Source organism: Siniperca chuatsi, linkage group LG3 (assembly GCF_020085105.1).
Source record: "Siniperca chuatsi isolate FFG_IHB_CAS linkage group LG3, ASM2008510v1, whole genome shotgun sequence".
Taxonomy (NCBI): Eukaryota; Metazoa; Chordata; class Actinopteri; order Centrarchiformes; family Sinipercidae; genus Siniperca; species Siniperca chuatsi.
Genome location: NC_058044.1, coordinates 6,007,090 through 6,030,760, shown reverse-complemented (window position 1 = coordinate 6,030,760; position 23,671 = coordinate 6,007,090). Strand labels below are relative to the sequence as shown.

The 23,671-nt window shown below is 39.5% G+C and overlaps 2 protein-coding genes across 4 annotated transcripts; both read left to right on the top strand.

Annotated features, from left to right (window-relative positions):
- The first annotated feature begins 2,135 nt into the window (after positions 1-2,135).
- On the top strand, positions 2,136-8,162 carry mpst (mercaptopyruvate sulfurtransferase). Its single transcript, XM_044186955.1, has 2 exons — positions 2,136-2,857; positions 7,121-8,162. Exons 1-2 carry the CDS (start codon positions 2,278-2,280, stop codon positions 7,417-7,419), a joined length of 879 nt encoding a protein of 292 aa, XP_044042890.1. The 5' UTR covers positions 2,136-2,277; the 3' UTR covers positions 7,420-8,162.
- Positions 8,163-8,299: 137 nt separating this feature from the next.
- On the top strand, positions 8,300-23,405 carry LOC122871607. 3 transcript variants are annotated; one of them, XM_044186926.1, is made up of 11 exons: positions 8,300-8,989; positions 15,649-15,707; positions 17,288-17,532; positions 17,694-17,805; positions 17,941-18,036; positions 18,756-18,843; positions 18,938-19,071; positions 19,173-19,374; positions 20,080-20,167; positions 20,298-20,376; positions 21,320-23,405. In XM_044186926.1, exons 6-11 carry the CDS (start codon positions 18,759-18,761, stop codon positions 22,325-22,327), a joined length of 1,596 nt encoding a protein of 531 aa, XP_044042861.1. In that variant the 5' UTR covers positions 8,300-8,989; positions 15,649-15,707; positions 17,288-17,532; positions 17,694-17,805; positions 17,941-18,036; positions 18,756-18,758; the 3' UTR covers positions 22,328-23,405. The 3 variants fall into 3 exon arrangements, with proteins under 3 accessions (XP_044042861.1, XP_044042864.1, XP_044042875.1); XM_044186929.1 differs by lacking the exon at positions 8,300-8,989 and adding an exon at positions 12,451-14,134; XM_044186940.1 differs by lacking the exons at positions 8,300-8,989; positions 15,649-15,707; positions 17,288-17,532; ... (1 more) ...; positions 17,941-18,036; positions 18,756-18,843 and having other exon boundaries at positions 18,932-19,069.
- Positions 23,406-23,671: the final 266 nt, after the last annotated feature.

Genomic DNA, 23,671 nt, shown 5'->3' with positions numbered 1-23,671 from the left:
GTCCTGTGTTTCCTGTATCCCAGCTGTGCTGCCACTCTTTAATGATGTTTCTTTTGATTATTCCTTTTGCTTCAGATTTACTGAGTGAAATGTCGATGATCTCCTCATGTTTCAGAGCCTGTTTTTCTAATGCATCCACAATTTCATTGCCCTTAATCCCTCTGTGAGCTGGTATCCACATAAATGTCATCAAAATATTTTTAAATATGTACAGTTTCATATATCTCATTAACTATATCCTGCCTACTGTGAGATGTAAATGGCTGCAATGATATTAATGCAGAACACAAATCTGTACAAAGAATAACCTTTTCATTTTTAAGTCTTCTATCCACTGTAGTGCTGTTGCAACTGCCATCATATCGACTATATATACAGATAAATTATCAGATGTTCTTCATAAACTGCAACAGAAACTTGTAAGGCTGGTATACGAAAAGCAAAACCTGTGCTCCCTGTATTGGGATCTTTGGATCCATCAGTATACTGGTACAAATGTTTGATATGATGTTTGTAACCTATCTTCAACCAAGACTGCAATATTTGCAAAACCTTTATGTACCTGCATTTTTTCCAGAATATAGAAATCAATTGACACTGAGGGAAACAGCCAGGGTGGTGCTACTGGTAACGGTACTGTGGGCATATAACTTTTCTGACTTAATGTCATGTCTCTAGCTGCTTTCTCACTGCTCCATGCAAAACACTCACTGACCCTTTCTCTCTCCCAACACGGGAGAAGTACCTTTGTTGTTGGAAGATTTGCCCAGTAGTTCATCATTAACTGTTTATGTCTAATATGCAGCGGCATTCAAACCCACCTCAACCTGAAGAGCAGACACAGGAGTCGTTTTGAAAGCACCACAACAAAGTCTCAAAGTTTGAGCTTGCACCACCTCCAACTTCTTTAATGAGGTTTTTGCTGCTGAACCATAAGCAATACACCTATAGTCTAACACTGATCTAATCAGTGCTACATAAAATGTTTTATTGTAGATCTGCTCGCTCCTCATTCTGACCCTGTTAAACATCTCATCACATTCATTATCTTTTTACACTTGGTGTTATGAATATGTTCATTCCATGTTATCAAACCACACACCCAAAAATCTGAAGACTTTCACTTGTTCTATCCTTTGCCCATACGTCTTTATCCGTGTATCACCACCTCTCTTTCTAGCGAACATGTACTGCTTTGTTTTTTTCTATTGAAAACTTAAATCCCCATAATTATGACCATTTTTCAACCACATTAACTGCCTCTTGTATTTTTCCATAATATCTAACATACTATGATTTAACTAGCCTACTGCTACTTTTACTATTAATCATAATAATCAATTAAATTTGATTAAATTAGGATAATTTAACAAAAGCAGCAAATTACAAACAGAGCAAATTTCATTGGGCCTACATAAATAAACAGCCTCCCCACTAGAAAATGTGTGTGCAAAATATCAGCAGCTGTAGCATACTAAGGAAGAAAGTGTTTAAGGTGCAGTAAGAATGAGTCAGACCGAGGTTAGGCCTATTTAAAAAAATATAGGCAGGGGCTGTGCACCAAATTAGAGAATAATAATATTGGCCTGAACAGTCAGTCCTAATGGTGCATGGCTGGGAATATTATATAGAGCAGATATAGCCATCTGCAAGAGGAGGGGACTGCAAAGCCTAAATAATTACACCTTGGAAATATCGAAGACTACATTACTTTTCTGTAACAAACTCAAATGTTGCTGTCTCCACCCATAGCAGCCTGTAACAATTTTATAGGATAACTTTTCTGCCAGTAATAATGTTGCTGCATCGGGTCACAAATGAATGCACAGAGAGTTCAGAGAGAGTAGGCCTGTCGGTTACTTTGGAATAGGGTTCACTGAAATAATATTTGGACGAATAATTCAGATTTCTGTTAGGCTACAATTAAATGTAGTATGTGATGATGCGGTAACCTGTAGTCTTATATGCATGGGTTTAAATGCCGACTACAGTTTACAGAATGGCCCAATAGTTGCTCGTTACAAAGTAATCGCATTACTGTAACGCGTCACCGCCTCCATTCACTTCCAGCTGCCTCCATTCACTTCCAGCTGTTGCACGGTGGACTGTGGGCGTGTTGGTTTTTGCGCGCTCTCTCTCTCTCTCTCTCTCTCTCTCTCTCTCCTTACCGTTAATGCCTTTGCTCTCTCTACCACTCTCAACCTTTGGCACAGGATAAGGTCGATCTAGTTTAAGTTCAGTACACTTTGTAGCCTGACTACCTCTCCCAAATCAACCATGGCACATCAAGCGAGAGCCGTGCTCACCTCTAAATGGCTTGCAGAGGCTCTGAAGGTTCAGGGGAAAATGCGCATCTTGGACACTTCTTGGTATTTGCCCAAACTGCGGCGCAACGCCAAGAGCGAGTTCAAGAAGAGGCACATCCCGGGTGCAGCTTTCTTTGACATAGACCAGTGTTGTGATAAAACCTCTCCTCTGGACCACATGCTGCCGTCAGAGAAGATTTTTGCAGATTATGTCGGAAATTTGGGAATAGAGCGCGACACGCACGTCGTGGTGTACGACGCCAGCGAGTTCGGCGCGTTCTCGGCGCCCCGTGTGTGGTGGATGTTCCGGGTGTTCGGGCACAGCGCGGTCTCTTTGCTCAACGGGGGGCTCAGGAACTGGGAGCTGGAGGGTCGATCAGTGAGTGACCAGTACGTCAGACCAACACCGACCGAGTTTAAGGCCTCACTGAACCGCTCCTGGATCAAGACCTATGAGGATATCCTGGATAACCTGGACACCAAAAAGTTCCAGGTGGTGGACGCCAGGCCCCCAGGCAGGTTCAAAGGACTGGACCCTGAACCCAGAGACAGTGAGTAGCCTGTTTGCAACCAAGTGACGACATGATGACGACACTGTTCTGTTTCGGTCTCTTGCAGCTTGGAGTTAAACGCGAAACAGCAACCAAACTGGAAGCAGTGGCGCAGCTATACATTATGGGTCCCATGCCAGTGGTGGAAAGTAACTAATTACTTACTTACTAATTTACTCAAGTAGGCTTTTGTACCTAAGTACAATTTTGAACTAGGCCTACTTGTACTTTACTTGAGTATTTCTATTTTATGCTACTTTATATACTTCTACTCCACTACATTTTGGAGGCCATTAATGTACTTTTTACTCCACTACATTTATTTGACAACATCAGTTACTCTGCAGATTCAGATTATTAACACAAAATATAAATCAACTAATAAATTCTGATGGCAGAAAGTAATTAAAAATAGCTCCACCTTTACCAGCTGCAACATTAGTAATGTTTACACATTAATGCATCACTATATAATGCAATGGTATAATATATATTAATCTGAAATGGGCCATTCTGTATGATGAGTACTTTTACTTTTCATACTTATAAATACAAATATTGCTAATATTACTTACATACTTTTACTTAAGTGTGATTTTGAATGCAGGACTTTTACTTGTAACAGCATATTTTTACACTGTGATATTACTACTTTTACTTAAGTAAAAGATCTGAGTACTTCTTCCACCGCTGTCCCATACACAGGAAGATTGTTTAGGTAGTAGATTAGACCTTTAGTTACCTTTGATCTCTTTCATTTCAGCAAAAATAACATGCTGTGTTGAATTTTTCAAAAAGCAGGATAAGTCATGCAGACCAAGCTGATTTGTTGAACAGCTTCCACTGTGTTCCCTGTGAGTGACATATTAGCTTAGTCAGAGTTTCTTGACATCCACAGCTGCCACCTCTGAGAAAATTAGTCACAATAAGTGCTTTGGGAAAAAGCTTTTACATTTTGTAATCCAATGTAGAGAGATGACTATGACAGAAACTTTTATATTATATTATTATATGGGAATAAAAGTTTATACCATATAAATTTATAATCTTAACTTGCCTATGTTTAACTAAAAATAACTTTAGTGGTTGCCCCAAGAAGAATTAATCCATAGCCACGTACTTTCAGAACATAGTATATACACTAATAAATACCCCGCAAAACACACACACACACACACACACACATATATATATATATATATATATATATATATATATGACCTCCCATATTCATAAATATGAACCTGATACACTGGGCTCCGACCACCTGTTCATCCTGTTGTCTGCATTAATTTGTATTTGTGACAGAAAATGAGGCAAAAAACAAAACAAAACGTTATTTCATGCTATTTATAATTGTAGCTCCTCATTCAGTGCCATTCTGAAAATGAAAAGCAGTGGTAAAATGCATTAAAATATTGATTCAAATGCAATCAGTGTTACACACATGAAAAACAGATGGATTATAGTAACTTAACAAATACAGATGTAACTATTGTACGCCCATAACAAAATCAAAACAAAAACATGCCTGTCACAGTCTGTGAGATATGGGTTCAGTATGGCTCAGTCATGCAGTGGAAAAACCATAATGGTCCAGTAAGTCTGCCACTTCCTTTTGCGTAGGCTTTTTGCAGAGTTTACTCTGGACAAACACAGGCAGGCAGGCAGCAGGCAGAGCCTAAATCACTGAACAACACAAACACACAAGGACATGCTCGCATAACCATGCATTTTTTCAACAGTCACTGACCCATATGCTCACTCACACACACACACACACACACACACACAGGACAGTGGCAGGTAGAGCAAATGGTCTAGATATTGTCCACCCTTAGTTATGTCAATCTTTACAGATAGCAGTCTGTGGTAAGACACCCATAGTACGTGCCTTATCTTATTCAATACACTTCTCACTCCCACACACGCACACACACACACACCCACACACACACACACACACACCTACACACACACCTACACACACACACACACACATACACACACACGTATCTGCATACATACCGTACATATACACACAATAAAACACACAGAAAAAAGCTTTGATGTGCTGTTAATAGTGCCCATCCACAATTTGTGAAAGCAGTCTCAGGAGTGAATTTTGACCTCAGGCAAAGTGACTGTTGCCGTTGAAAAGAGATGGTTTCTATGTAGTGTATAGTTTAGGGAAGAATGAGGATTTTTTGTCAAATTAAGTTAATGATCTTGCAGCATAAATCCCCTATACTTATCCCTTTGGAGTAGAACTGTCCATTTTTGTTATAGCTGTCTAGCACAGTGTCAGATTAAGGATAATCCTTACAACTAGGGCTTGGTATCAAACAAAATATACATATCAAACAAAATATAAGTTATTTACAAATTTAAAAAAATAATGTATGACTGTATTTTATTTAGATAAAGTTCTTGTATGGCTGGAAGTTTGCCTTCTTTTGTTAAATGAATAAAAAGGATTTTTGTAGAAAATATGTTCATATTTTTCAAAGTAAAGTACTGAAAAACTTATGTTTTGATATTGGTACTAAAACTCAGGTACCAAATATTGGTGATTGTATTTAAAATTTTCAAACAATGATTTGCCCTACTCACTACATGTACAGTATAGTCTCCAAAATGACAGAGTAATACGTTAACAACAATTGTTAAATGTGCCGTCTGTCCCAATAAGATTGTGTATCTCACCCGCCCAATAACTTTTGGGAATCGCTGTCTTGGTAATAAAAAGATTTTTGGAAAAAAAGTGAGGAAAATAAGGTGTAAACTTTGCTCTGTCCGCCTGCTGAAATAGTGAAATAGTGTCTGTCTATGTTGTCTTTGCGGTAACCCAGAGGTTACAGACCCTTCATCAGCAGACTTGTTTATCTGCTCCATTTTCTTGTTTATATTCACAATGATGATCTACTAACTATCTGGTTTGTTTTTATTTTAGTCTTTACACTGGTTAAATAATGCTGAGTAGTGGATAGCGAGGTGCAGCTGGAATGATGTAACACTCCTTGTGCCCTCTGACCTCTTACTCTGTCTGACACAGGCAGCGCTCACAGCTGCAAGTTGTGTTTACATCATGAGTTTGCTGTCAGATTGGAATGCGAAGTAAAATAATTATCTATCGTAAGAGGCAGTGCAAGAGAGAAACTACAGGGAGTGGAGAAAACAACAAACACAGGTCTAATCAGGCAACATAAGTCAAACGCCTGTGTGGGTCAACCATGGGTGTGAAGGGGTCTTTGATTACATAATGTATGTGGAAATATAATCTATGGCCAGGATATTAGAGATGGCACCAATGTAAAATGTGGACAATAGACCCTAAAATGACACTTAATAAGGTTATTTGTATAACGCTGGACATCAATCATTTTATATTAACAATACCTACATGTAATGTGTAAGTGGTTGCTCATAGTGACAAACCATGGAGCGAATTCTATCAGGTGCCCTTTAGCTTTACGATGCGTTTTAGTGTCTTTCAGCTTGTTTTGGTTTTCTGTCCCACATCTTTACTATTTTGGTTCACTGTCACTGCTCTCATCAGCGTGACCAGCCACAGCAGGCAGTGGTTTCAGAGAAAAGCTCTGATATGCCTGCTGTACACCATCTGCACAGCACCAAACACTTAGTGACTAGCTGGTGAACATTGTGGGGAATTTAGCAGCTAAAGAGACAAATATTTTTCTTAGGACTTGGTAAAGACCAAAAGATATTAAGATATAATATTTGACTTACATTTGTCAGGTGGGCACAAACACAAGTCCAAATGAATGCTAATGTTGCTCCGAGTCTGCTCAATGTGTAAATAAGACACTGTTTGCTAAAGGCTCTGACACTCCAAACTGATGTCAAAGAACACCGACTACAGCGAACGACCAACTAGCATGTAAATTCTGCGCGAGAGGTAATAACTCTCCATACCAGGTGGCTGGTTTTCTGGATGGATTCAAGACGCTAGTTATCTATCCATCTAATGTTAGCACAATAACAACAACACAATTGAAATTTAAATATATTTATCTTCTCGTGCACTGATTTGCTTAAGCTGAACAGCTAATCAGAGTCAAAATCTAAATCTAAATCTTAAGTGGTGCAGGGCTTTTTTAAAATTGTGCTAGATGTTTCTATTAATCTGTCCTTCTCCTGTAAACTGATAATTAATTGAGAGTACCAATAAGTGGCCTAAATCATAAAAAACTCCTCTACACATATCTCACTCCCATTCTGTTCTCTCTTTCTGATTGACAGACACAGAGCCAGGCCATATTCCCGGCTCCATCAGCGTACCCTTCTACTCCTTCATGTCCCCGTCGGGTCACTTCCTGCTCAAGGAGCAACTCCAGGCTCTGTTTACCCAGGCTGGCGTGGATCTTAGCCGCCCTATTTGTGTCTTGTGTGGCTCGGCCGTGACTGCGTGTCACGTGGCGCTGGCGGCCCACGAGTGCGGGCACCCAGGGGTGTCGGTGTACGACGGCGGATGGTCGGAGTGGTACACCCGCGCCGTGCCCGAGCATGTCATATCTGAAGGACGAGGGAAACATTTGTGATTGGTTCACAGGAGGTGTGGTTGATGGGTTAAGACTGGATCAGACTGGTAGTCGATGACAAGAAAAGAGAATGTTCTTTGCTTGCTTTTGGGTAAAGTGTGCTAAGGTTTAAAGGAATAATTTGACATTTTGGGAAACACTTCGTAGTTATACTGCTTATTTGCTTTCTTGGCGAGAGTTGAGAAGATTGATACCACTCTCATGGCTGTGTGCTAAATATGAAGCTACAGCTGGCAGCCGGTTAGCTTAGCATAAAGACTGGAAACAGGGGAAAACAGCTAGCCTGCCTCTGTCCAAAAGTATATATTTTACTAATTTATATCTTGTTTGTTTAATCTGTGCACTAAAGCAAATGCAAAAACGACAAGTTGTGGTTGTCAGAGCTGTCTTCCCCTGCCCTCAGTCTTTATACTATGCTAAGCTAACGACCTGCTTGCTGTAGCTTCATATTTAGCATACAGATATAGGAGTGGTATCGATCTTCTCATTTAAATTTAAAAAAGCCAACAAGTAAATTTCTCAAAATTTCTAAATATGCCTTTAACGTTAAAAAACAATGTTTAATCCAAATATACATCACTAAGGGACATTCCTTTCATTCCAAACACATTAATAGATGACTTGACTAAAGAGCCAGCAATATGTGAACACTAAACTTGAATTTTTAATCAGTTTTGAAACTGGAAAATGTTTGTTTACATCTGTAATGCTTATGTTGGAATAAAATAGAGCTGCACTTTGAATCACAATGAGTCGGGAGTTGTTGAAATCTCATGTACATCTACTCCTCATGAAATATATGTGAGTATATGTATTTGGAGGGGGCACAAAACTGACCTGAGAGCAGAGTCTAGTTTGGCAAGCTAGTAGAAAAGTGTGCTTTGAATTTGACCGTTGGACTTCAGACCTGTGAACTGAAAATTCAATATGCTGATTAGACAGTCTCTCTCTCTCTCTCTCTCTCTCTCTCTCTCTCTCTCTCTCTCTCACACACACACACACACACACACACACACATTCCCAGACAGTATTGGTGGTGACAAATAATATTACACTTTATATTACTAGTAACTCAGCATGTTTGTTTTACACCTCTTATAATTCACTTTACCTTCTTTCTCAAAACAGCGGTGAACAGTGTCACCATTAAAATCAGAAAAATAGTCTTGTATTGCATGAAAAACAATGAGCAACAACATACTTGGCACCTAAATTCATTTTGTTAAAACATTTCTTTAAGTGTTAACACATAAGTACTCTAACATGTTATGTATGAAAAGAAACCAACAAAGTCAGGTGAATGTAATTACTTGTTCAAATAACGCCTGACACTGGTCCAAACAAAGACTCATGGTTAACACAGTTAAAATAAAAGGGAAGTGAAGATTGTACAATCCTGTCTTCCTCTTTTTGTTTTAAATGACAACTTGTTAAGTTGAGGTTATTGTTGGGTAATAGAGACCAAATATTCTCGGACAACGGATGTTACAGATAACACAAAAAGGAGCCAAATTCTTCAACTCTGCTATTCCAGACTGAGGGAGTAGCCGTTTCATACTCGCCCTAACTGGTGAGTGTGATGATAAAGAATTATTTCAGTTATCTCGCTGTGAACATGGTGAGGTCCACTAGCACTGTGGTGGAGAAAGATCGACCTACAGGGGCAGTGCACTGTTTAAAATGTTGTTATTTTATCCAGTTTTGTAACTGAGTCCTAAATTTTTTTTTCTTAAATCAATTTTTAAAAAACCTAGAACCACATGTCATTTTTTATATACCATTGAAGTTTGCCACTGTCTTCAACATGATTTTTAGGCAATAAGTGTGTACTCTAATCAGAATTGTTTAAGTGTGACAAAATCATTTGAACTCATTGTCCTCTTGCTACCACTGCTACATAGGAGCTTTAGGACAAACCAGAGATACTACAATCAGAATCTTTTATTAACGACCCCTTGAACTGTAAATATTAGTATTCAGGCAAACATGTGCATAGAATAACTTTTGAAGAGGTAGAACAACATCATTTGTTGAACAAAGTGAAGTGCTTTCAATGGTCTCAAATGGTCTGCCAATGAAATATGACAATGACAGCTAAGTTCTGGCGTTTGGACAGGTAATAGAAGTCTTGGGTTGCAAGTATGTCATTGTGTAAACAAACTTTTTTAGCCAAATCTTAAAGAAGACAATTTAGAGGTTGTGATATAGTCATGCCTGTGAACCATCTAATTCTATGTTTTAAAAATACTGAAGGTATTTTTGCATAAAAGTCTTCACAAGGTGTCTGTTTCAAAGTAAGAGCCAGAGATATATAATGCTCAGATAAACTATGACATCCTGCCATATATACTACAAGTTTTATACAAAAAGACAGGTAATTAGACGTTAATTAGAGATAGAAAGAGAGAAGCAGGTATTTGTGGGAAAGAGTGTTTGATATGTGGGAAGGTGAGAGAAGGTGGAGAAAGCGATAGACAGAGGGAAAAGCAAATGCAGTGGGGGAGTGAGGAAAGAGTGCAAAAGAGAGAGAATGAAAGGGACTCAGATAACTCTTGGGGTGTTTAAAAAGCCATATCAGTAGTTTAACATGTTATTTTGCCTAATAAACAAGTCTACAGTCACACTAGGCAAGCTAGATGCTAATGTCAGCATGCTAACAATGACAATGCTAACATGCTAATGTTACCAACCAAAGAATTGGACAAATGGAAATTTTGACCTGATGCTGGCATTAGAAGAAAGGTCAATGGGACATCCAAGTTATTACATTTCATCCTGTGAGGAACATTAATGTTTGAGAAGAAAATCAGGGGTCAACAAATTTATTGGGATAAATCGTCTGAACCAAGAATGTCAACACATTTTGTGGCAATCTATCCTGTAAATTTTGAATAAATAACTTGACAAGCCCACACTCTTTTTCTGCTGATCAGTCATGTCACTGCTGCTGTTTCAGGTTATGCCGCTTACTCCTACATGCTTCATGCTGCTGTTGCAAGTCATGTTAATTTCTCCCACCATCACCCCACATGCTTATAACCAAAGCAACAATGGCTTTTTATGCCATGTGTGTTGTGTATATAATACTATAAATGTGTCTGCTGGGTTGCGGATTTGAATGTGCTCCTCTCAGCATCTTCCACAATCCGTAAGGAAATATGAAGCACCCACACTGCCCCTGCTCTGTTGTTAACCTGCCAAAAAGTAGTCACATGTATCCGCATGCAACCTCAGCTAACTCAACTGTCGACAGCTAAGTGGCTGGGTAATAAGTCCAGTTTGACTAACAGATCCTTGAGCTTATCAAAGACCAAGGCTTATCAGATGGCAAAACACTGCACAGAGGTTTACAATACTCTGACAGAGGATTTTACGACTCTAGAGAGTTATCACAGCTGCAATTATTTTATCTTTCATCACAAACAATCATGAAGTAAACAGAATAAATACAGCATTTATGTTACAAAGTGCTCTTGTATATATTATATATGTATTATTATGTATGTATAATTGGTCACCGCAGCGCACTGGTCATCTAGCTTTGCTAGATGATGTTGCGCTGCGTTGCAGCAGGAGTTGAGCCTAGTTCAACTTTTGCTGCATCGCCAGACTGCAGGCCTCATTCAAATGAATGGGGGGGCTGCCCTTTTCCACACAGGGCTAAAGTATGTTTGAATATGGCCTAAGTCTGGCAACCTGTTTAACAATCCTACCGACACTCCCAAGGCACTTAAAATCATCATTTATTTAATTATAAATATAATAAGTGGCTACTGCAAAGTCCTCCAAGTTAAACAACAAAATATGCTGTTTGTTCATATACTGTACAAAAATTCTATATACGAGTGCAAGAAAGGAAGAGCATACTTGGTGGATAGTAATCGAGGTTTTTTTTTTTCTTATTGGAAACAACAGTAGCTTTCTGGGAAGAAAAGGGGGTTAGGAAGTGGTTTTTGTGTTTTCTGTGCGTGTGTAGTTTGTGGTTGTTTCTGTGCTTGTGTTTCTGTCTGAAGGAGAAAGAGAGCAGAGTGTCAGCTTTTTCATGTCAGAGTTGGAGCAGGTTAGGGGAAGTCCAAATGTCAGAAGAAGACAGATATAAACGAAAACGCATCTCGGAAGAAGAGATTTGAAAGACGTAGACTGACAATCAGATAGTGGCTGACAAAGTAAGACTAGAAAGACTGCTTGATTTGTTAATGTGATTGAAAATGATCATGAGATGTGGCCAACTCCTATGGCAATTGAGTTTTGCACTTTCATAAAGCTGACATGTAAAATTGGTGCTGTACCCCTTTTGAATTGAAGTTATTATGATTTGTTTGTGGTACGAAACCCAAAGTTTCCGACTTTGGATATAAATGTGGACACTTGAGACTTACTTGTCACAAAACAATGACTTACAGTCTCACTGCTGTGTATTACATGACATCGTCCATTTTAGATACCAAATTACGTAAAAGTAGTTCAGTCAGGAACATAATTCAGTGGATAACTTGGGCTCTACGTTTCGATTAATTTGGTTCTGAAATCCAGAGATAGGCTATATTGTTTCAAATATAAAAATGATATCCTGAATCATCATCATCTTCTGTTGTTGGCACTATTTACCATCAGTTTTCACAGACACAGACAGACACAATTACATAGACAATTATTCCAAATCATGCCATTGCTGTGGAAAATACTCATTTCTGATTTTCAGGCAGGTATCAATTAAAACTGTACAGTTTATCCACTGCTGTACATCAGTTCATAAGTTATGTTAAACTATAGTTAATCATAGCAACATACTTCTGCTTGATGCTTTCTTATCAGATAATAACTCTCACTGAAACTGACCTAACTTTCAGTTAAACTGACAAACAGACTTTAAAAATGGATTATGATTAAAATTTAACCACCTTGTTTTCGCTCAGCTATGCAAAAACAAAGATTTCTGGGGTGTGCAAATTTTTACAGACAATTTACCAGAAACTACAGTTCTGTTGCTGCCCCTCTGCATGCCCTCACCTCCCCAGGCACCTGGTTCCTGTGAAACCCCAAAGTTAATGTGGCTTTCCGAACCCTCAAGGAACGGTTTACCTCCGCATCCATCCTTACTTTGCCAGACCCCAAGCTCCAGTTCATTGTTGAGGTCAACGCTTCGGATATGGAGGTGGGGGTGGTCCTCTTTCAGGGAAACAAGGTCCACCTGTGTGCTTTCTTTTCCAGGAAATTGTCGCTAGCAGAGAGGAACTATGAGGTAGGCAACTGGGAGCTGGTGGCTGGCAAGCTGGCGCTGGAGGAGTGGAGGCACTGGCTGGAGGGCAGCCATTATTGGTTTGGACAGATCACAGATCCTGTGTGGTTGGTGCTGTGACCTGGGGCATTGAGAGTGAGGTCAGACGAGCATTGGGTGGGACACAGGTTTCTGATGGGTGCCCTCCCAACCGCCTTTTCGTCCCGGCCACTCAGCGCTCTCAGGTCCTGCAATGGGTGCACACCTCCAAGCTGAGCTGCCATCCGGGGGTCCAGCAAACCGTCAGTTCAGTTCAGACAGCGCTTCTGGTGGCCCTCAATGGAGGTGGATGCAAGGGAGTTCATTGCTGCCTGTCCAGTTTGTGCCCAGAATAAGACCTCTCACCAGTGTCCGTCTGGATTATTATATCCCCTCCTGGTGCCACAGCAGCCTTGGTCCCACATCTCTTTGGACTTTGTCACTGGACTGCCCTAGTCTGAAGGTAACTCTGTGATATTCAACAGTTTTTTCAAGATAGCACATTTTGTTTCTCTGCCCAAACTCGCCTCTGCCAAGGAGATGGCAGACGTTATGATCTCCCATATTTTTCGTTTACATGGCCTTCCCCAGGATTTGGTATCCAACCGGGGGCCCCCAGTTTGCCTCTTGCTTCTGGAAGGAGTTCTGCAGGCTTTTCAGAGCCACAGCGAGCCTCTCTTCCCGGTTCTACCCCCAGTCCAACGGTCAGACTGAACATTATAACCAGGAGTTGGAGACAGGACATAACTCAATCTCATGGAGCCGGCAATTAGTTTGGGAAGAGTATGCTCATAACTCCCTCCCTGTCTCAGCCACAGGCCTCTCTCCGTTCCAGTGTGTGTACGAGTACCTGCCACCTTTGTTCCTGGATCTGGAAGAGGAGGTTGCGGCATGTCTGCTCAGGTGCTGGTGCATTGGTGCCACCTCACCTGGAGAAAGGCCTGCACTACTCCAGGTGTGCTGACCTCTTATACTGGAGACTGGAGTATCGCACGCCAGCTCCTCACTACCGGGTTGGACAGAGGGTCTGGTTTTCCACTCAGGACCTTCCTCTCCACATGGAATCCCGCAAGCTGGCACCCAGGTTTATTGGCCCGTTCCCCATCTCCAAGGTAGTCAATCCTGTGGCAGTCCAACCACGGCTCCCTAGGACCATGAGAGTTCATCCCACCTTCCACGTCTCCAAGGTCAAGCCTGTTAAGACGAGCACCTTGGGCCCCTTCTCCAGACCCACTCCACCCCCCGGATCACTGATGGTGAGCCTGTCTACACGGTAAAGCGTCTGTTGATGGTCCAGCCTCAGCAGTAGAGGCCGGGGTCACCTGGTCGACTGGGAGGGATACGGGCCGGAGGAGAGGTCTTGAATTTTTGAAGAACATTCTGGACCAGTCCCTCATCAGAGCCTTCCACCAGCGCCACCCAGACCAACCTGGAACATCTGGCGCCATTCTTAGAAGGGTAATGGAACATTTGGGTTCTCAGAAAAAACACCCTGACCTTTGTTAAACCGCATGAACAGGTGTCAGCAAGAACTTGTGCCTTCCCCTGTGCATGGAAATGGAAAAAGAAAAATATATTTATATATGTTGTGTGCACACTGCAAAAAAGAAAAACAAGTTTGCTTTAAGAAACATGACCAAAAATAGAATTGTTCAAAGGTCCTTAAAAAGGTACTGTTATTGTTATTGTGCAGAGTGAAAGTTATTTTTTGTATTTGGGGCTGTGAGTGTATGTGGGTCGGTTTGCAGTGGGCTGTAATAACCACATACCGCAAATCATACCTGAGACACACACACACATTTATTTTTCTTCCTGTTTTTGACAGGGTTTAAATGTCAGTGTCGTTCAGATGCAAAAGCAACAACAAGCAATTGATTGAATATTTGCCACAAAGGGCAAATGTGGAAAAACAAAGAAGAAACACAATTTTAGATATTGACTGGTTCTGATGGACTCCAAAATCTAATGCGAGTGTCAATCCGGGCCCTGCTTAGGAGCCTAGGCCACGGTCCAATGAAGTCCCATTCCCATTGTTTTAGTGCTATTTAACCGCTCACAAGTTCTGCCACGAGGCTTGAGTTACTAAGACTACTAAGCTACCTCCCTGCCTATCACCTAGGTTGTCAATTTGTTTGAGGATTTACACAGTAGCACACAGGCATTTTGAAAAGCAGTTATAACTGTTTTCAGGTTGAACATCTGTTCGTTTAGGAAAGAGGAAAGAGGAAGGGGCCCATATCCCTTTCACCTACACATGTAGCCATCTTACCCTTTTCTGCAGATGCTCAGGTATTGAGCAAGCTTAACTCTTCTGTCTCTCATTCTCAGTCCTTAAGTCAAGTCCTTTTTTTTCTTTCAATGGCTGGCTGGGTAGGGAGCACCAGCAGAATGCATCCATGACCTTTGCCCTCTCCCAACAATATTGAACATCATACTGTGGTTATGTGTGTGTATGTGTGCACAGTGTAAATACATAGAACATACTGGGGAAATGACAGGCTGCAGGGAAGTAAAGGAAGGTAAAAAATTAACTTATACAGGTGATAAAAACTGTAGCATCAACACTGAAGTAGCCAGTATCCACCTGTTTTAGGACCGTGTTGTGGATTTTTAGTTTTTTCCTACTGAAATCTTGTATCAACTTCTAGTTATAGAAACAGGTGCACAACAAGTATTGCCATTAGAATATGTCCTTATTTATTAGTCATAGGAAAATACAAGAGGAAACTGCTCTTAAGTGTTAACATACTTCACCACAAAAAGAGGTGAAGATGACTTCTCACACTCTGAAGTTTTAGTTGGGAGTGGGGGTGGTTACAAACCGAGAAAGGACATAAGATCTTGATATGTGATTACATTTCTTAGTAGTGACCTCAAAGAGTGCAAACGTTAGTTATCTTTCCTCTTTACGGAGGGGTGGTTTGCCATTTTACTGAGAGGAAAAACCTTATTTGTCTGATGTTCTTTCACAGGGCATCAAATGGAATGAAACCAGTGCTTTGAAGCAGATACTGAGCAGCATCACCAACAGGTAGGACACTAAAGTTCATATTTCATGCTTGTTTCTAAGATTTAGTCTGTTAATTTCTAACATATAAGAGGTGAAATATCACGCATACTGTTGTGTATTATCAGGTGATAAGAGAGGATGTGATACCTGAGCAGGAAGGTAGCTGCTCTGCTTAAATGTGGGGTATTTTCCTATTTTTTATGAGACACTGGTATAATGACTGTATATAAATAAAGCACATTATCATTAAAATGTTTTTCCCTTCAAGTCATTTGGTTCGTAGAGCTCTACACCCACATCTAATGAAACAGGCTGTGGTTTACTGACAGCATGATTATTCATGTTTCAACTGCTGTAACTGGCACTATTCTTGGTCCTCATTTTTTTTTCACTTAATGTGTCTAAAGAGCATTTCAAGTAGTATACAAGTTTGGTTTAGTTTATTTGACATTATGAGAAGAAGCACATTAAATCACACACAACTACAAAAATGTCAAGGATGACACAATAAAGTCCAAGTTACATTTGTAGTCTGATTGGTGCACTGTGCTTAATGGGAGGCCACATGATACATACACATTAAACAAAGGGTAGGAGGTGTGTCAGGTTGGGTGGTTAGTAAAGGACCAATCAGTGGTCCTGTCATTTGGCAATGAGTCAAAATCGCCATGCAATGTTTTAGGCCATGAAATGTAGTAGACAATGGGCTGTGAGATGTGGTTGAAAGCACAAACCTTTGACACAGCTAGTGAATGTAAGTGTACCTTGAGCTTTGATTATTTTGTTACACATGCAGCTCCTACAAGTCAAGAATAAACTTCCATGCTTAAAGAATAACTTAACACCTCCTGAAAATCTTGTTTTTGCTAACTTCAGTGGTTTAACTTATCACCTTGCAACAATCTTTGATGCTGGGTGTGGTCAGAAGTGAAAGAGGCATGAAACATTAAACCAGAGAGGGCAGCAAAACATTGCTTTTCAGACTGGTGTTAAATTACTCATAAATTTAAACAGTGGCTTTAAGTGCTGTTGAGCAGGACTCTGGATCCTAGCCAGCTAGGACGATGCTGTTTGCAATCTATCAGACAATGAAATGAAAGATTCGAATAAAAAAGGTAAAATTGCTGACCTTTGAAGCCTGCGTTAACAGGGAATGTCCTTACAAAGTATCACATTATCACTGTATCACACTGGGTATTTATCATATTTTTCAAAATAAATCTTGTACATTCTAACAGGTGTTTTATTAGTCTGTGTAAGTGGAACCAGAGCAGACTAACTGAGGCAGGATCTGAAATATTTCTATTCCTGTTTTTTTCGATCACCTGTTGGTGTCACAACTCTTTTTTGCTGTATTTCTGGTCAGAGGTATTTTGGTGTGTGTGTGCAGAAATAAACTGACAAATACCACAAAATATTGCAAAAATACGAGGATGCAGAAACTGTTGTACATGCTTTTATACAGTATGCTTTCTCTTGTGTCATCCCCACATCTGTTTTAGCCTTTTTACATTGGCTCCCTGTTGGTTTTAGGATTGATTTTAAGATCTTGTTGATTACACTTGTCCCTTATGAACAGCTGTATCTTTTCATCTACACAGGATGACAAAAAGGATGAAGCAATGAATTACGCACTGAAGCAAGAACAATCCATCAAATCCCCACATCTCCGAGTCATCCAGCTTTGGAAACCAACCATCCCGGTGGTTTGAGATCTCCCAAAATAGAAGATTGATGACATGATAAATGGAGAGAAATAAGAAAACCCTTCTGCTGTTTCTTCTTCTTGCTCTGCTTCATGTCTGCACCGTCAGAATGGAGGATTGTCCCAGCCTCCCAGATAAAAGTTAGTGATTTTTTGATAACTTGATTTATATTGTTATATTGTCTAGCATAATTGGTTTCAAGATCTTTTGTTACACGAGACTAATCTCAAAACAACATAAAACATAAAAGCTCTTGAAAGTGATCATTTTAATTTCATTTCATCTCTATTCATTCTCATAGATCTCACCTGCTACAATGACTTCAATCGTACCATCACTTGTGTGTGGAACAGCACATATGTGTCTGACCATGCAGACACTGTGTGCACAATACATGCCAAAAAAGACACGGGGTAAGGACAGCAGTCACAAAAAGAAAAACTGGACAAAAATGTACTTAGGGTAGATGCAAATATACAGTTACTCTGTACCCAAATAACATTATGAGTGCATGCAAATGAAATATACAATGAAATTATTTTTTCCAGTTCATATAAGTACAGCACTTCCTGTAACTTGGAGCCTGTTGATGTCTCCAGACCAACACTAAAGAACTGCTCCCTGGTCTTCAAAAAGACTGGACTGTGAGTCTGAGAAGTTCTGTAGAAACCAAACATTACTGTTACTAACCCCTGTTTCGAAAAATGTTTTTAATATCCATACATATCAATTTAGAGAAGAATGAATCGGTGGACATTGAAGGAACAGTTCAACACTTTAAGAAATGTGTATATTTGCTTTTTTGCTGAGAGTTAGATGAGAAGACTAATAATAGGTTTGATCACATCACCCTGGTTTTAGCCTCTTTACACTGGCTTCCGGTACATTTTAGAATTGATTTTAAGGTGGTAACAAGATACCTTCTAGTTACTCTAATGGTCTGACTCCTTATATCTTATTTCTGAGATCTTTTTCCCCATACAAAGACGACAATTTGCGGTTTTAGGGGTTAAGATCCTCTGGCAGGAGCCTTTTATGTGCTCCAGACTCTCCAGCATAAGACTACTGTAAAACAGAGCTTTTTTGAAAGCAAAACAAATGAGACTCTGAGTCAGTGGCTTCTTTTAGATCTAATAGTTTTACCTTTGGGCAGATCTAGCTGTTTCCCTGTTTTTATCTGATTCTAGTTTTTATTATTTATTGCTGGTTCATCTAATATTTTTGTTCTATTACTGCTGTGTTTTATTTGTTTTTATGTTATGTTTTATGTGTTCTTTGCTTGCTTTGTGAAGCACTTTGTAGCTTTGTTTTGATAAGTATATTATTATAAGAGCAATCATCTATTCTTATTTTTTTTTCTCAGTTTATGACCTCAGATGTGTTGTCCATTAATCTGAGCTGTAAACCTGTGAATGAAAGTTTGCACATTTACTACAAGCCAGCTTGTCACAGTGAGTACAATTTATAATGTATCGCCTCCTTGTGACTTACCTTGTGAGCTATTCATGATGACCTAAAACAAACTATGTGTGTGTGATACTACAGTAAAGCTGAATCCTCCGCCAAAACCAGATATCAACTTTACCACAATTTCCTGGTTCCCACAAGTTAGCAAGCATCAAAGAATCTCATGTTACAGCTCCCAACTGCAGTGGAAAGAAGAGGATCAGTCATGGAGTGTGTGTATATATTTTGTGTCTATGTTAGTATGTGTATGTATGTAAATGAACAGACATGAACATCCTTTGAAACATCCACAAATTTGTTTCTTCCTTGTCAGGATCCCTCTGTGCGGAAAAACCAGCGAGAACGGGATTGCAGCTACACAGTGGAGCTGAACGAAGATTTACTGATACAAGGGGAGAGGTACGAGGCACGTGTTCGAGTGCAGGCCAAGGTCAGTGGAGCTATGTCAACCTGGAGTGACTGGAGCCCCATTGCATCTTGGGAGTCCCCCGTAGGAAGAACAAAACCAACATTAGGTAAAGGTTGCCAAATATGAACAAAGCTAATTAGTTTAGTTTAACAAATGAAGTCAGTGGAAAGCAACATCTTACTGATGTCACGCCCGTTGAAGTCAAGTTCAGGGGTAAAATTTTGCCATTTGCAAATTTGTTTCATGGCTCTGCTTTGAATTCCTGTTAAGAAAACCAGTTGGATAAAGAAAAGAAGGGTTCATTTGCAAAAACATTCACTCCATTTTTATTTAATTTACTAAATCATGTTTTTCTTCACTCCAGGGAATATCAATCAAATTGGTGTTAGTTTATTTATTTTAAGAATGTTTTTTTTATCCATTTTTGCAAATGAACTCTTCTCACATGGGAAATACTCTTATTTGCTTTTTGTAATTACTCATCAGTCAATTTATTTTAAAATATGTATTTATCTAATCTTGGCAGCACAGGACTGGCCATACCTGATATCACAATATCATTTGGAAAAATGATAATGGATGCGACATTCTCTATTGCAGTGCCTCTACAGTATATGTTTAATGTTGATTAAACAGATGTACTCTAAGTCTTTACCTGCTCTAGATCTGGGTAACTACTTGCTTAAAATGTCATTGTGTATCAGGATAATTGCATAAAAATCATACATCCCAGATTTGTTCTTTACAGTGGGATAAATACAGTATGCTTTCCTCTTAACTAACATGACATGCTCTGTCCTGTGTTTGTCAGATGTTGCTGGGGTTGCTTTTGGCATTGTTGCATGTGTGGCAGTGTTTGCCTTGTTTCTGGCTGTCATTAGGACTGACAAAACTACCTGGTAAGTATTTTTCCAAGACATTTGTGTCACTTGTGATGCAAATATATTGTAAATGCTGATCTTCTTTGTTCAAAAGCAGTATATTTTTCCAGACAACTCTGCTTTAAGATTATGTCATTCTGTCTTTTAGGATTTACATGGTAAAGAGAATCAGAGGTCCACCACTGCCGAACCCAGCAAAGTCTTTCCTGCAGGATGTAAATTTCCAGGTAAGCTTATGAAATCTTTCTCATGAACTAATTTAAATCAGAGTTTGCTGCAGACTAATCTTGATAAAAACACAGACTTGATTTACAGTGGAAACATTTTTCAATTGTTTTAAGTTTTGCAAGATTTGCTTTCTCAAAAATAGTTTATAATGTACTGTAAAAACTTTTTTAGCCACTTGAGGGCAGCAGAACAAACTGTAAACAAAACATAAATGTATTATTATGGTGAACATGTTAGCAGACAATTGCCTATTTACACATTTAGAAGAGAGGGGGCATCATTAGTATTTATATAGATAGTCTCTAAGTCAACACATAAGTCCAATATTCACTCTTCTTTTAGCTCTGTTTTGGTGTCCACCAACTTCTTAGAAAAGTGTCTGGCTCTTCGGCTGATAGATGTTCATCTTTCTTTCAGCGATTTGTTTTTTCAGTCATTTGGTGCTGGGCAGTTAGCATACAGTGGGTTTATCAGAGATTCTTTTCCTGGGAAAACAGGAAATAAGACCATAAATTTTCAAGCCAGAAAATCCAAAACAATTAGCTGATATCAAAGTGATAAACCATAGTCATTTGACCCAGGGTAATATAAAATTATTGTTAAGTGCAGCTTTAAAGATAGCAACACATTTTTAAAAAGGCAGAGCACAACATGACACAAAACAGCAGGATGTACAGCCCACGGAGGCTGTGAAACCAAACAGAAGAAAATTACTCATTAGTCAAAAGACATATGACCTTTATGATCGAAAATGTTAAAACTGTGTCATTGTAGCAGCAGAGAATAGAGACAGAAACACTTTAAACACTGGGTATTTGCCTATTTACAGACAGACAGCTTTATGCAGCTTTACGACCTTATAGTCTAGTGCAGATTTCATTTCTTCTGTATTTTTAACCTTTCCAATTCCTCCTCTCGCTCCTCTGACTTTTTCTCCTCCAGAATTGGTTGAGCCCCCACTTCACCAGCGAATCCTTTCATTCCTTCTTGAAACCAGTGGAAATCGACTCTGTAGAGATAACCTCCATTGTGGATGCTGTTGTACCCTTCGGGCCAGAGGTGGAACTACTACAGAAGATCAGACGCGAAAGAAACCACGAGTCAACCAGTTCCAACTTCTTCAACCCCAGTTACTCCCAGCTGTGTCCTCCTCCTCCTGTCTCATCGCTCACTGCAGGGAATCTGAAGCCCTGCGCCTCCGATACACCTTATGGACCTGTTGGTAGTCAAGGTGAAGGTAAAAATGCAGAACAGGATAGGGATGAAGTGAGAGGGAAAAAAGAGGAGATCCTACAGTTGCTCGGCAAAGGCAACAACAACAGTGAGCCTATGCCGGTAATTTCAGACTATGAGAAGGTTGAGAAGCTCCAGGTTGAGCGCTTGAGGCTCCAGAGTCTAGATTCAGGCATGTGCAGTGGCGAGAAAGTCAGTCAAGAGAGCCTGGAGGCAGATAGCATCAGTGTGACTGATAGCCATGATGAGGGGCCTGAAGGCAAGGAGGAGAGGGAGGGAGATAATGGAAAAGAAGATTTTCAGAAGCTGTTTGGAGGCAGTGGAGGTATTTTTGGCAAAGGGTCCATTCAGGTTTGTTCTGATTATGAGCAAGTCCAGAAGCTGCAGGCTGACAGCCCCGAGCTCCCTAGCATGGATTCAGGCAATAGCAGTGGGGGCGAGGAGCAGGTAAGTCAGGAGGAGGGTCTGGGGGACCTCCATAAGTCCACTGAATCTACAAGCCTCCTGTTTCCTCCTCCTTCACCTCCTTCCAGTGCTTTACCATGCTCCTTGCCCTCTTTCACACCACTGCCTTTGAACTTCTCTGGGCTAGGTTTGAGTCCAGCTGTGCGACCTCTGCCAAGTCATATACTGGAGAGGATTGCTCTAATATCAACTAATAGGTTAGTGGAGGCCTCTGGTGATGGCTATATGCCAGTAAGACAGGAACAGAGCTAAAAATAGACAGAAATCTGTTCAGTAGGCCTAACAGTAAATGTTATACTATACAATATGTAGAATGTGCAGGATTCATTAGAGCTTGACAGCTAGAAAGTCAGTTAATGCATGCATGTTAAATCATATGGACATTTATTTAATGTTCAGTGTTCAACTCTCAAAGGTGGGTTGATTTTAATGAATGTATTTTTTTATGAATGTCTTATTATGCATATTTATCATACTTATTTCTCATATTTCACATGTAATATTTACCTGCACACTCTTTAAATGATGACAAAACATAAAAGTAAATAAAAACCAAAATTACTGACATGTTATTAAACAGAAAAAAATAAAGTAAGAGGTTTAAATCCAGTCTTAATGTTTCAAAGTATGCTTTGGTTGTTTTTTATCATTTAAACTTTAGAATAAAATGTGGAAAAAATATGTATATTTTGTTGCGCTCATTGTGACATTTTTCAGGGAGAAGGATACAGAATATGTCTACCTGTGTTTTGCTGAAAGGGTTTTTATATTGCAGTGTTGCCAGTGACAGTATGATGCTCAGCCATTTTAGTACAATAGCTCAAGACATTTTTACTTGTTTAATAAGGGTGTATACATGCAGATTATGTCAAACGCTGCCTTATTTAACAGATTTGTTTATTTAAATAAACAATATTTATGACAAAAATTTGGATGTACAAAGGCATAGTGTTCAGGTGTGTAGAAAATACATATAAACTTTACCGATTTATATTTCTATGGCAGCTATATTAAAACGACCATGAAGTTGAATATGCTATTGACCTCTGTAAAAATCTATGTTAGGATTTATCTGATCTTTTTATTTTTTTATTTGTAACCCTGTTATCTTTTATTGTTTTAATATTATTCATAAGTGAATAAACAACCAAAAACTGCACCACTATCGCCACTCACGTGTCACTGTCACAGGAATGTTGTTTTCTCTCTACGCTGTATGCAGTGTAATAGATAAAATATGATGTTTCCTAAGAAGTAAAAGTGGTGAAATTCTTAACAAAATAAATAAGAAATGTGAGTATTTTGTGGCACAAATAAAGTTATACTTGGATTTCTTTTGTCATAAGTGTTGAAGTTAATATTCTTACACCACTGAAAGAGCCAACTTTGTTTATTGTGACAGCCTGGGAATGATAGGTGAGGTTGAATTTAACAGACATGGAAATAAGCAATTTACCTGCTTACAGATTCAGTTTCGAAAAGAAGAAATCAGTATCTGAGGTAAAAATGTTGAATCTTTAGTGCATGAGGTAAACTCACAGTTTCCTTTAATACACACAGCCCTGCCTCAACCACAGGCTTTCTCTCTGTGCAGCA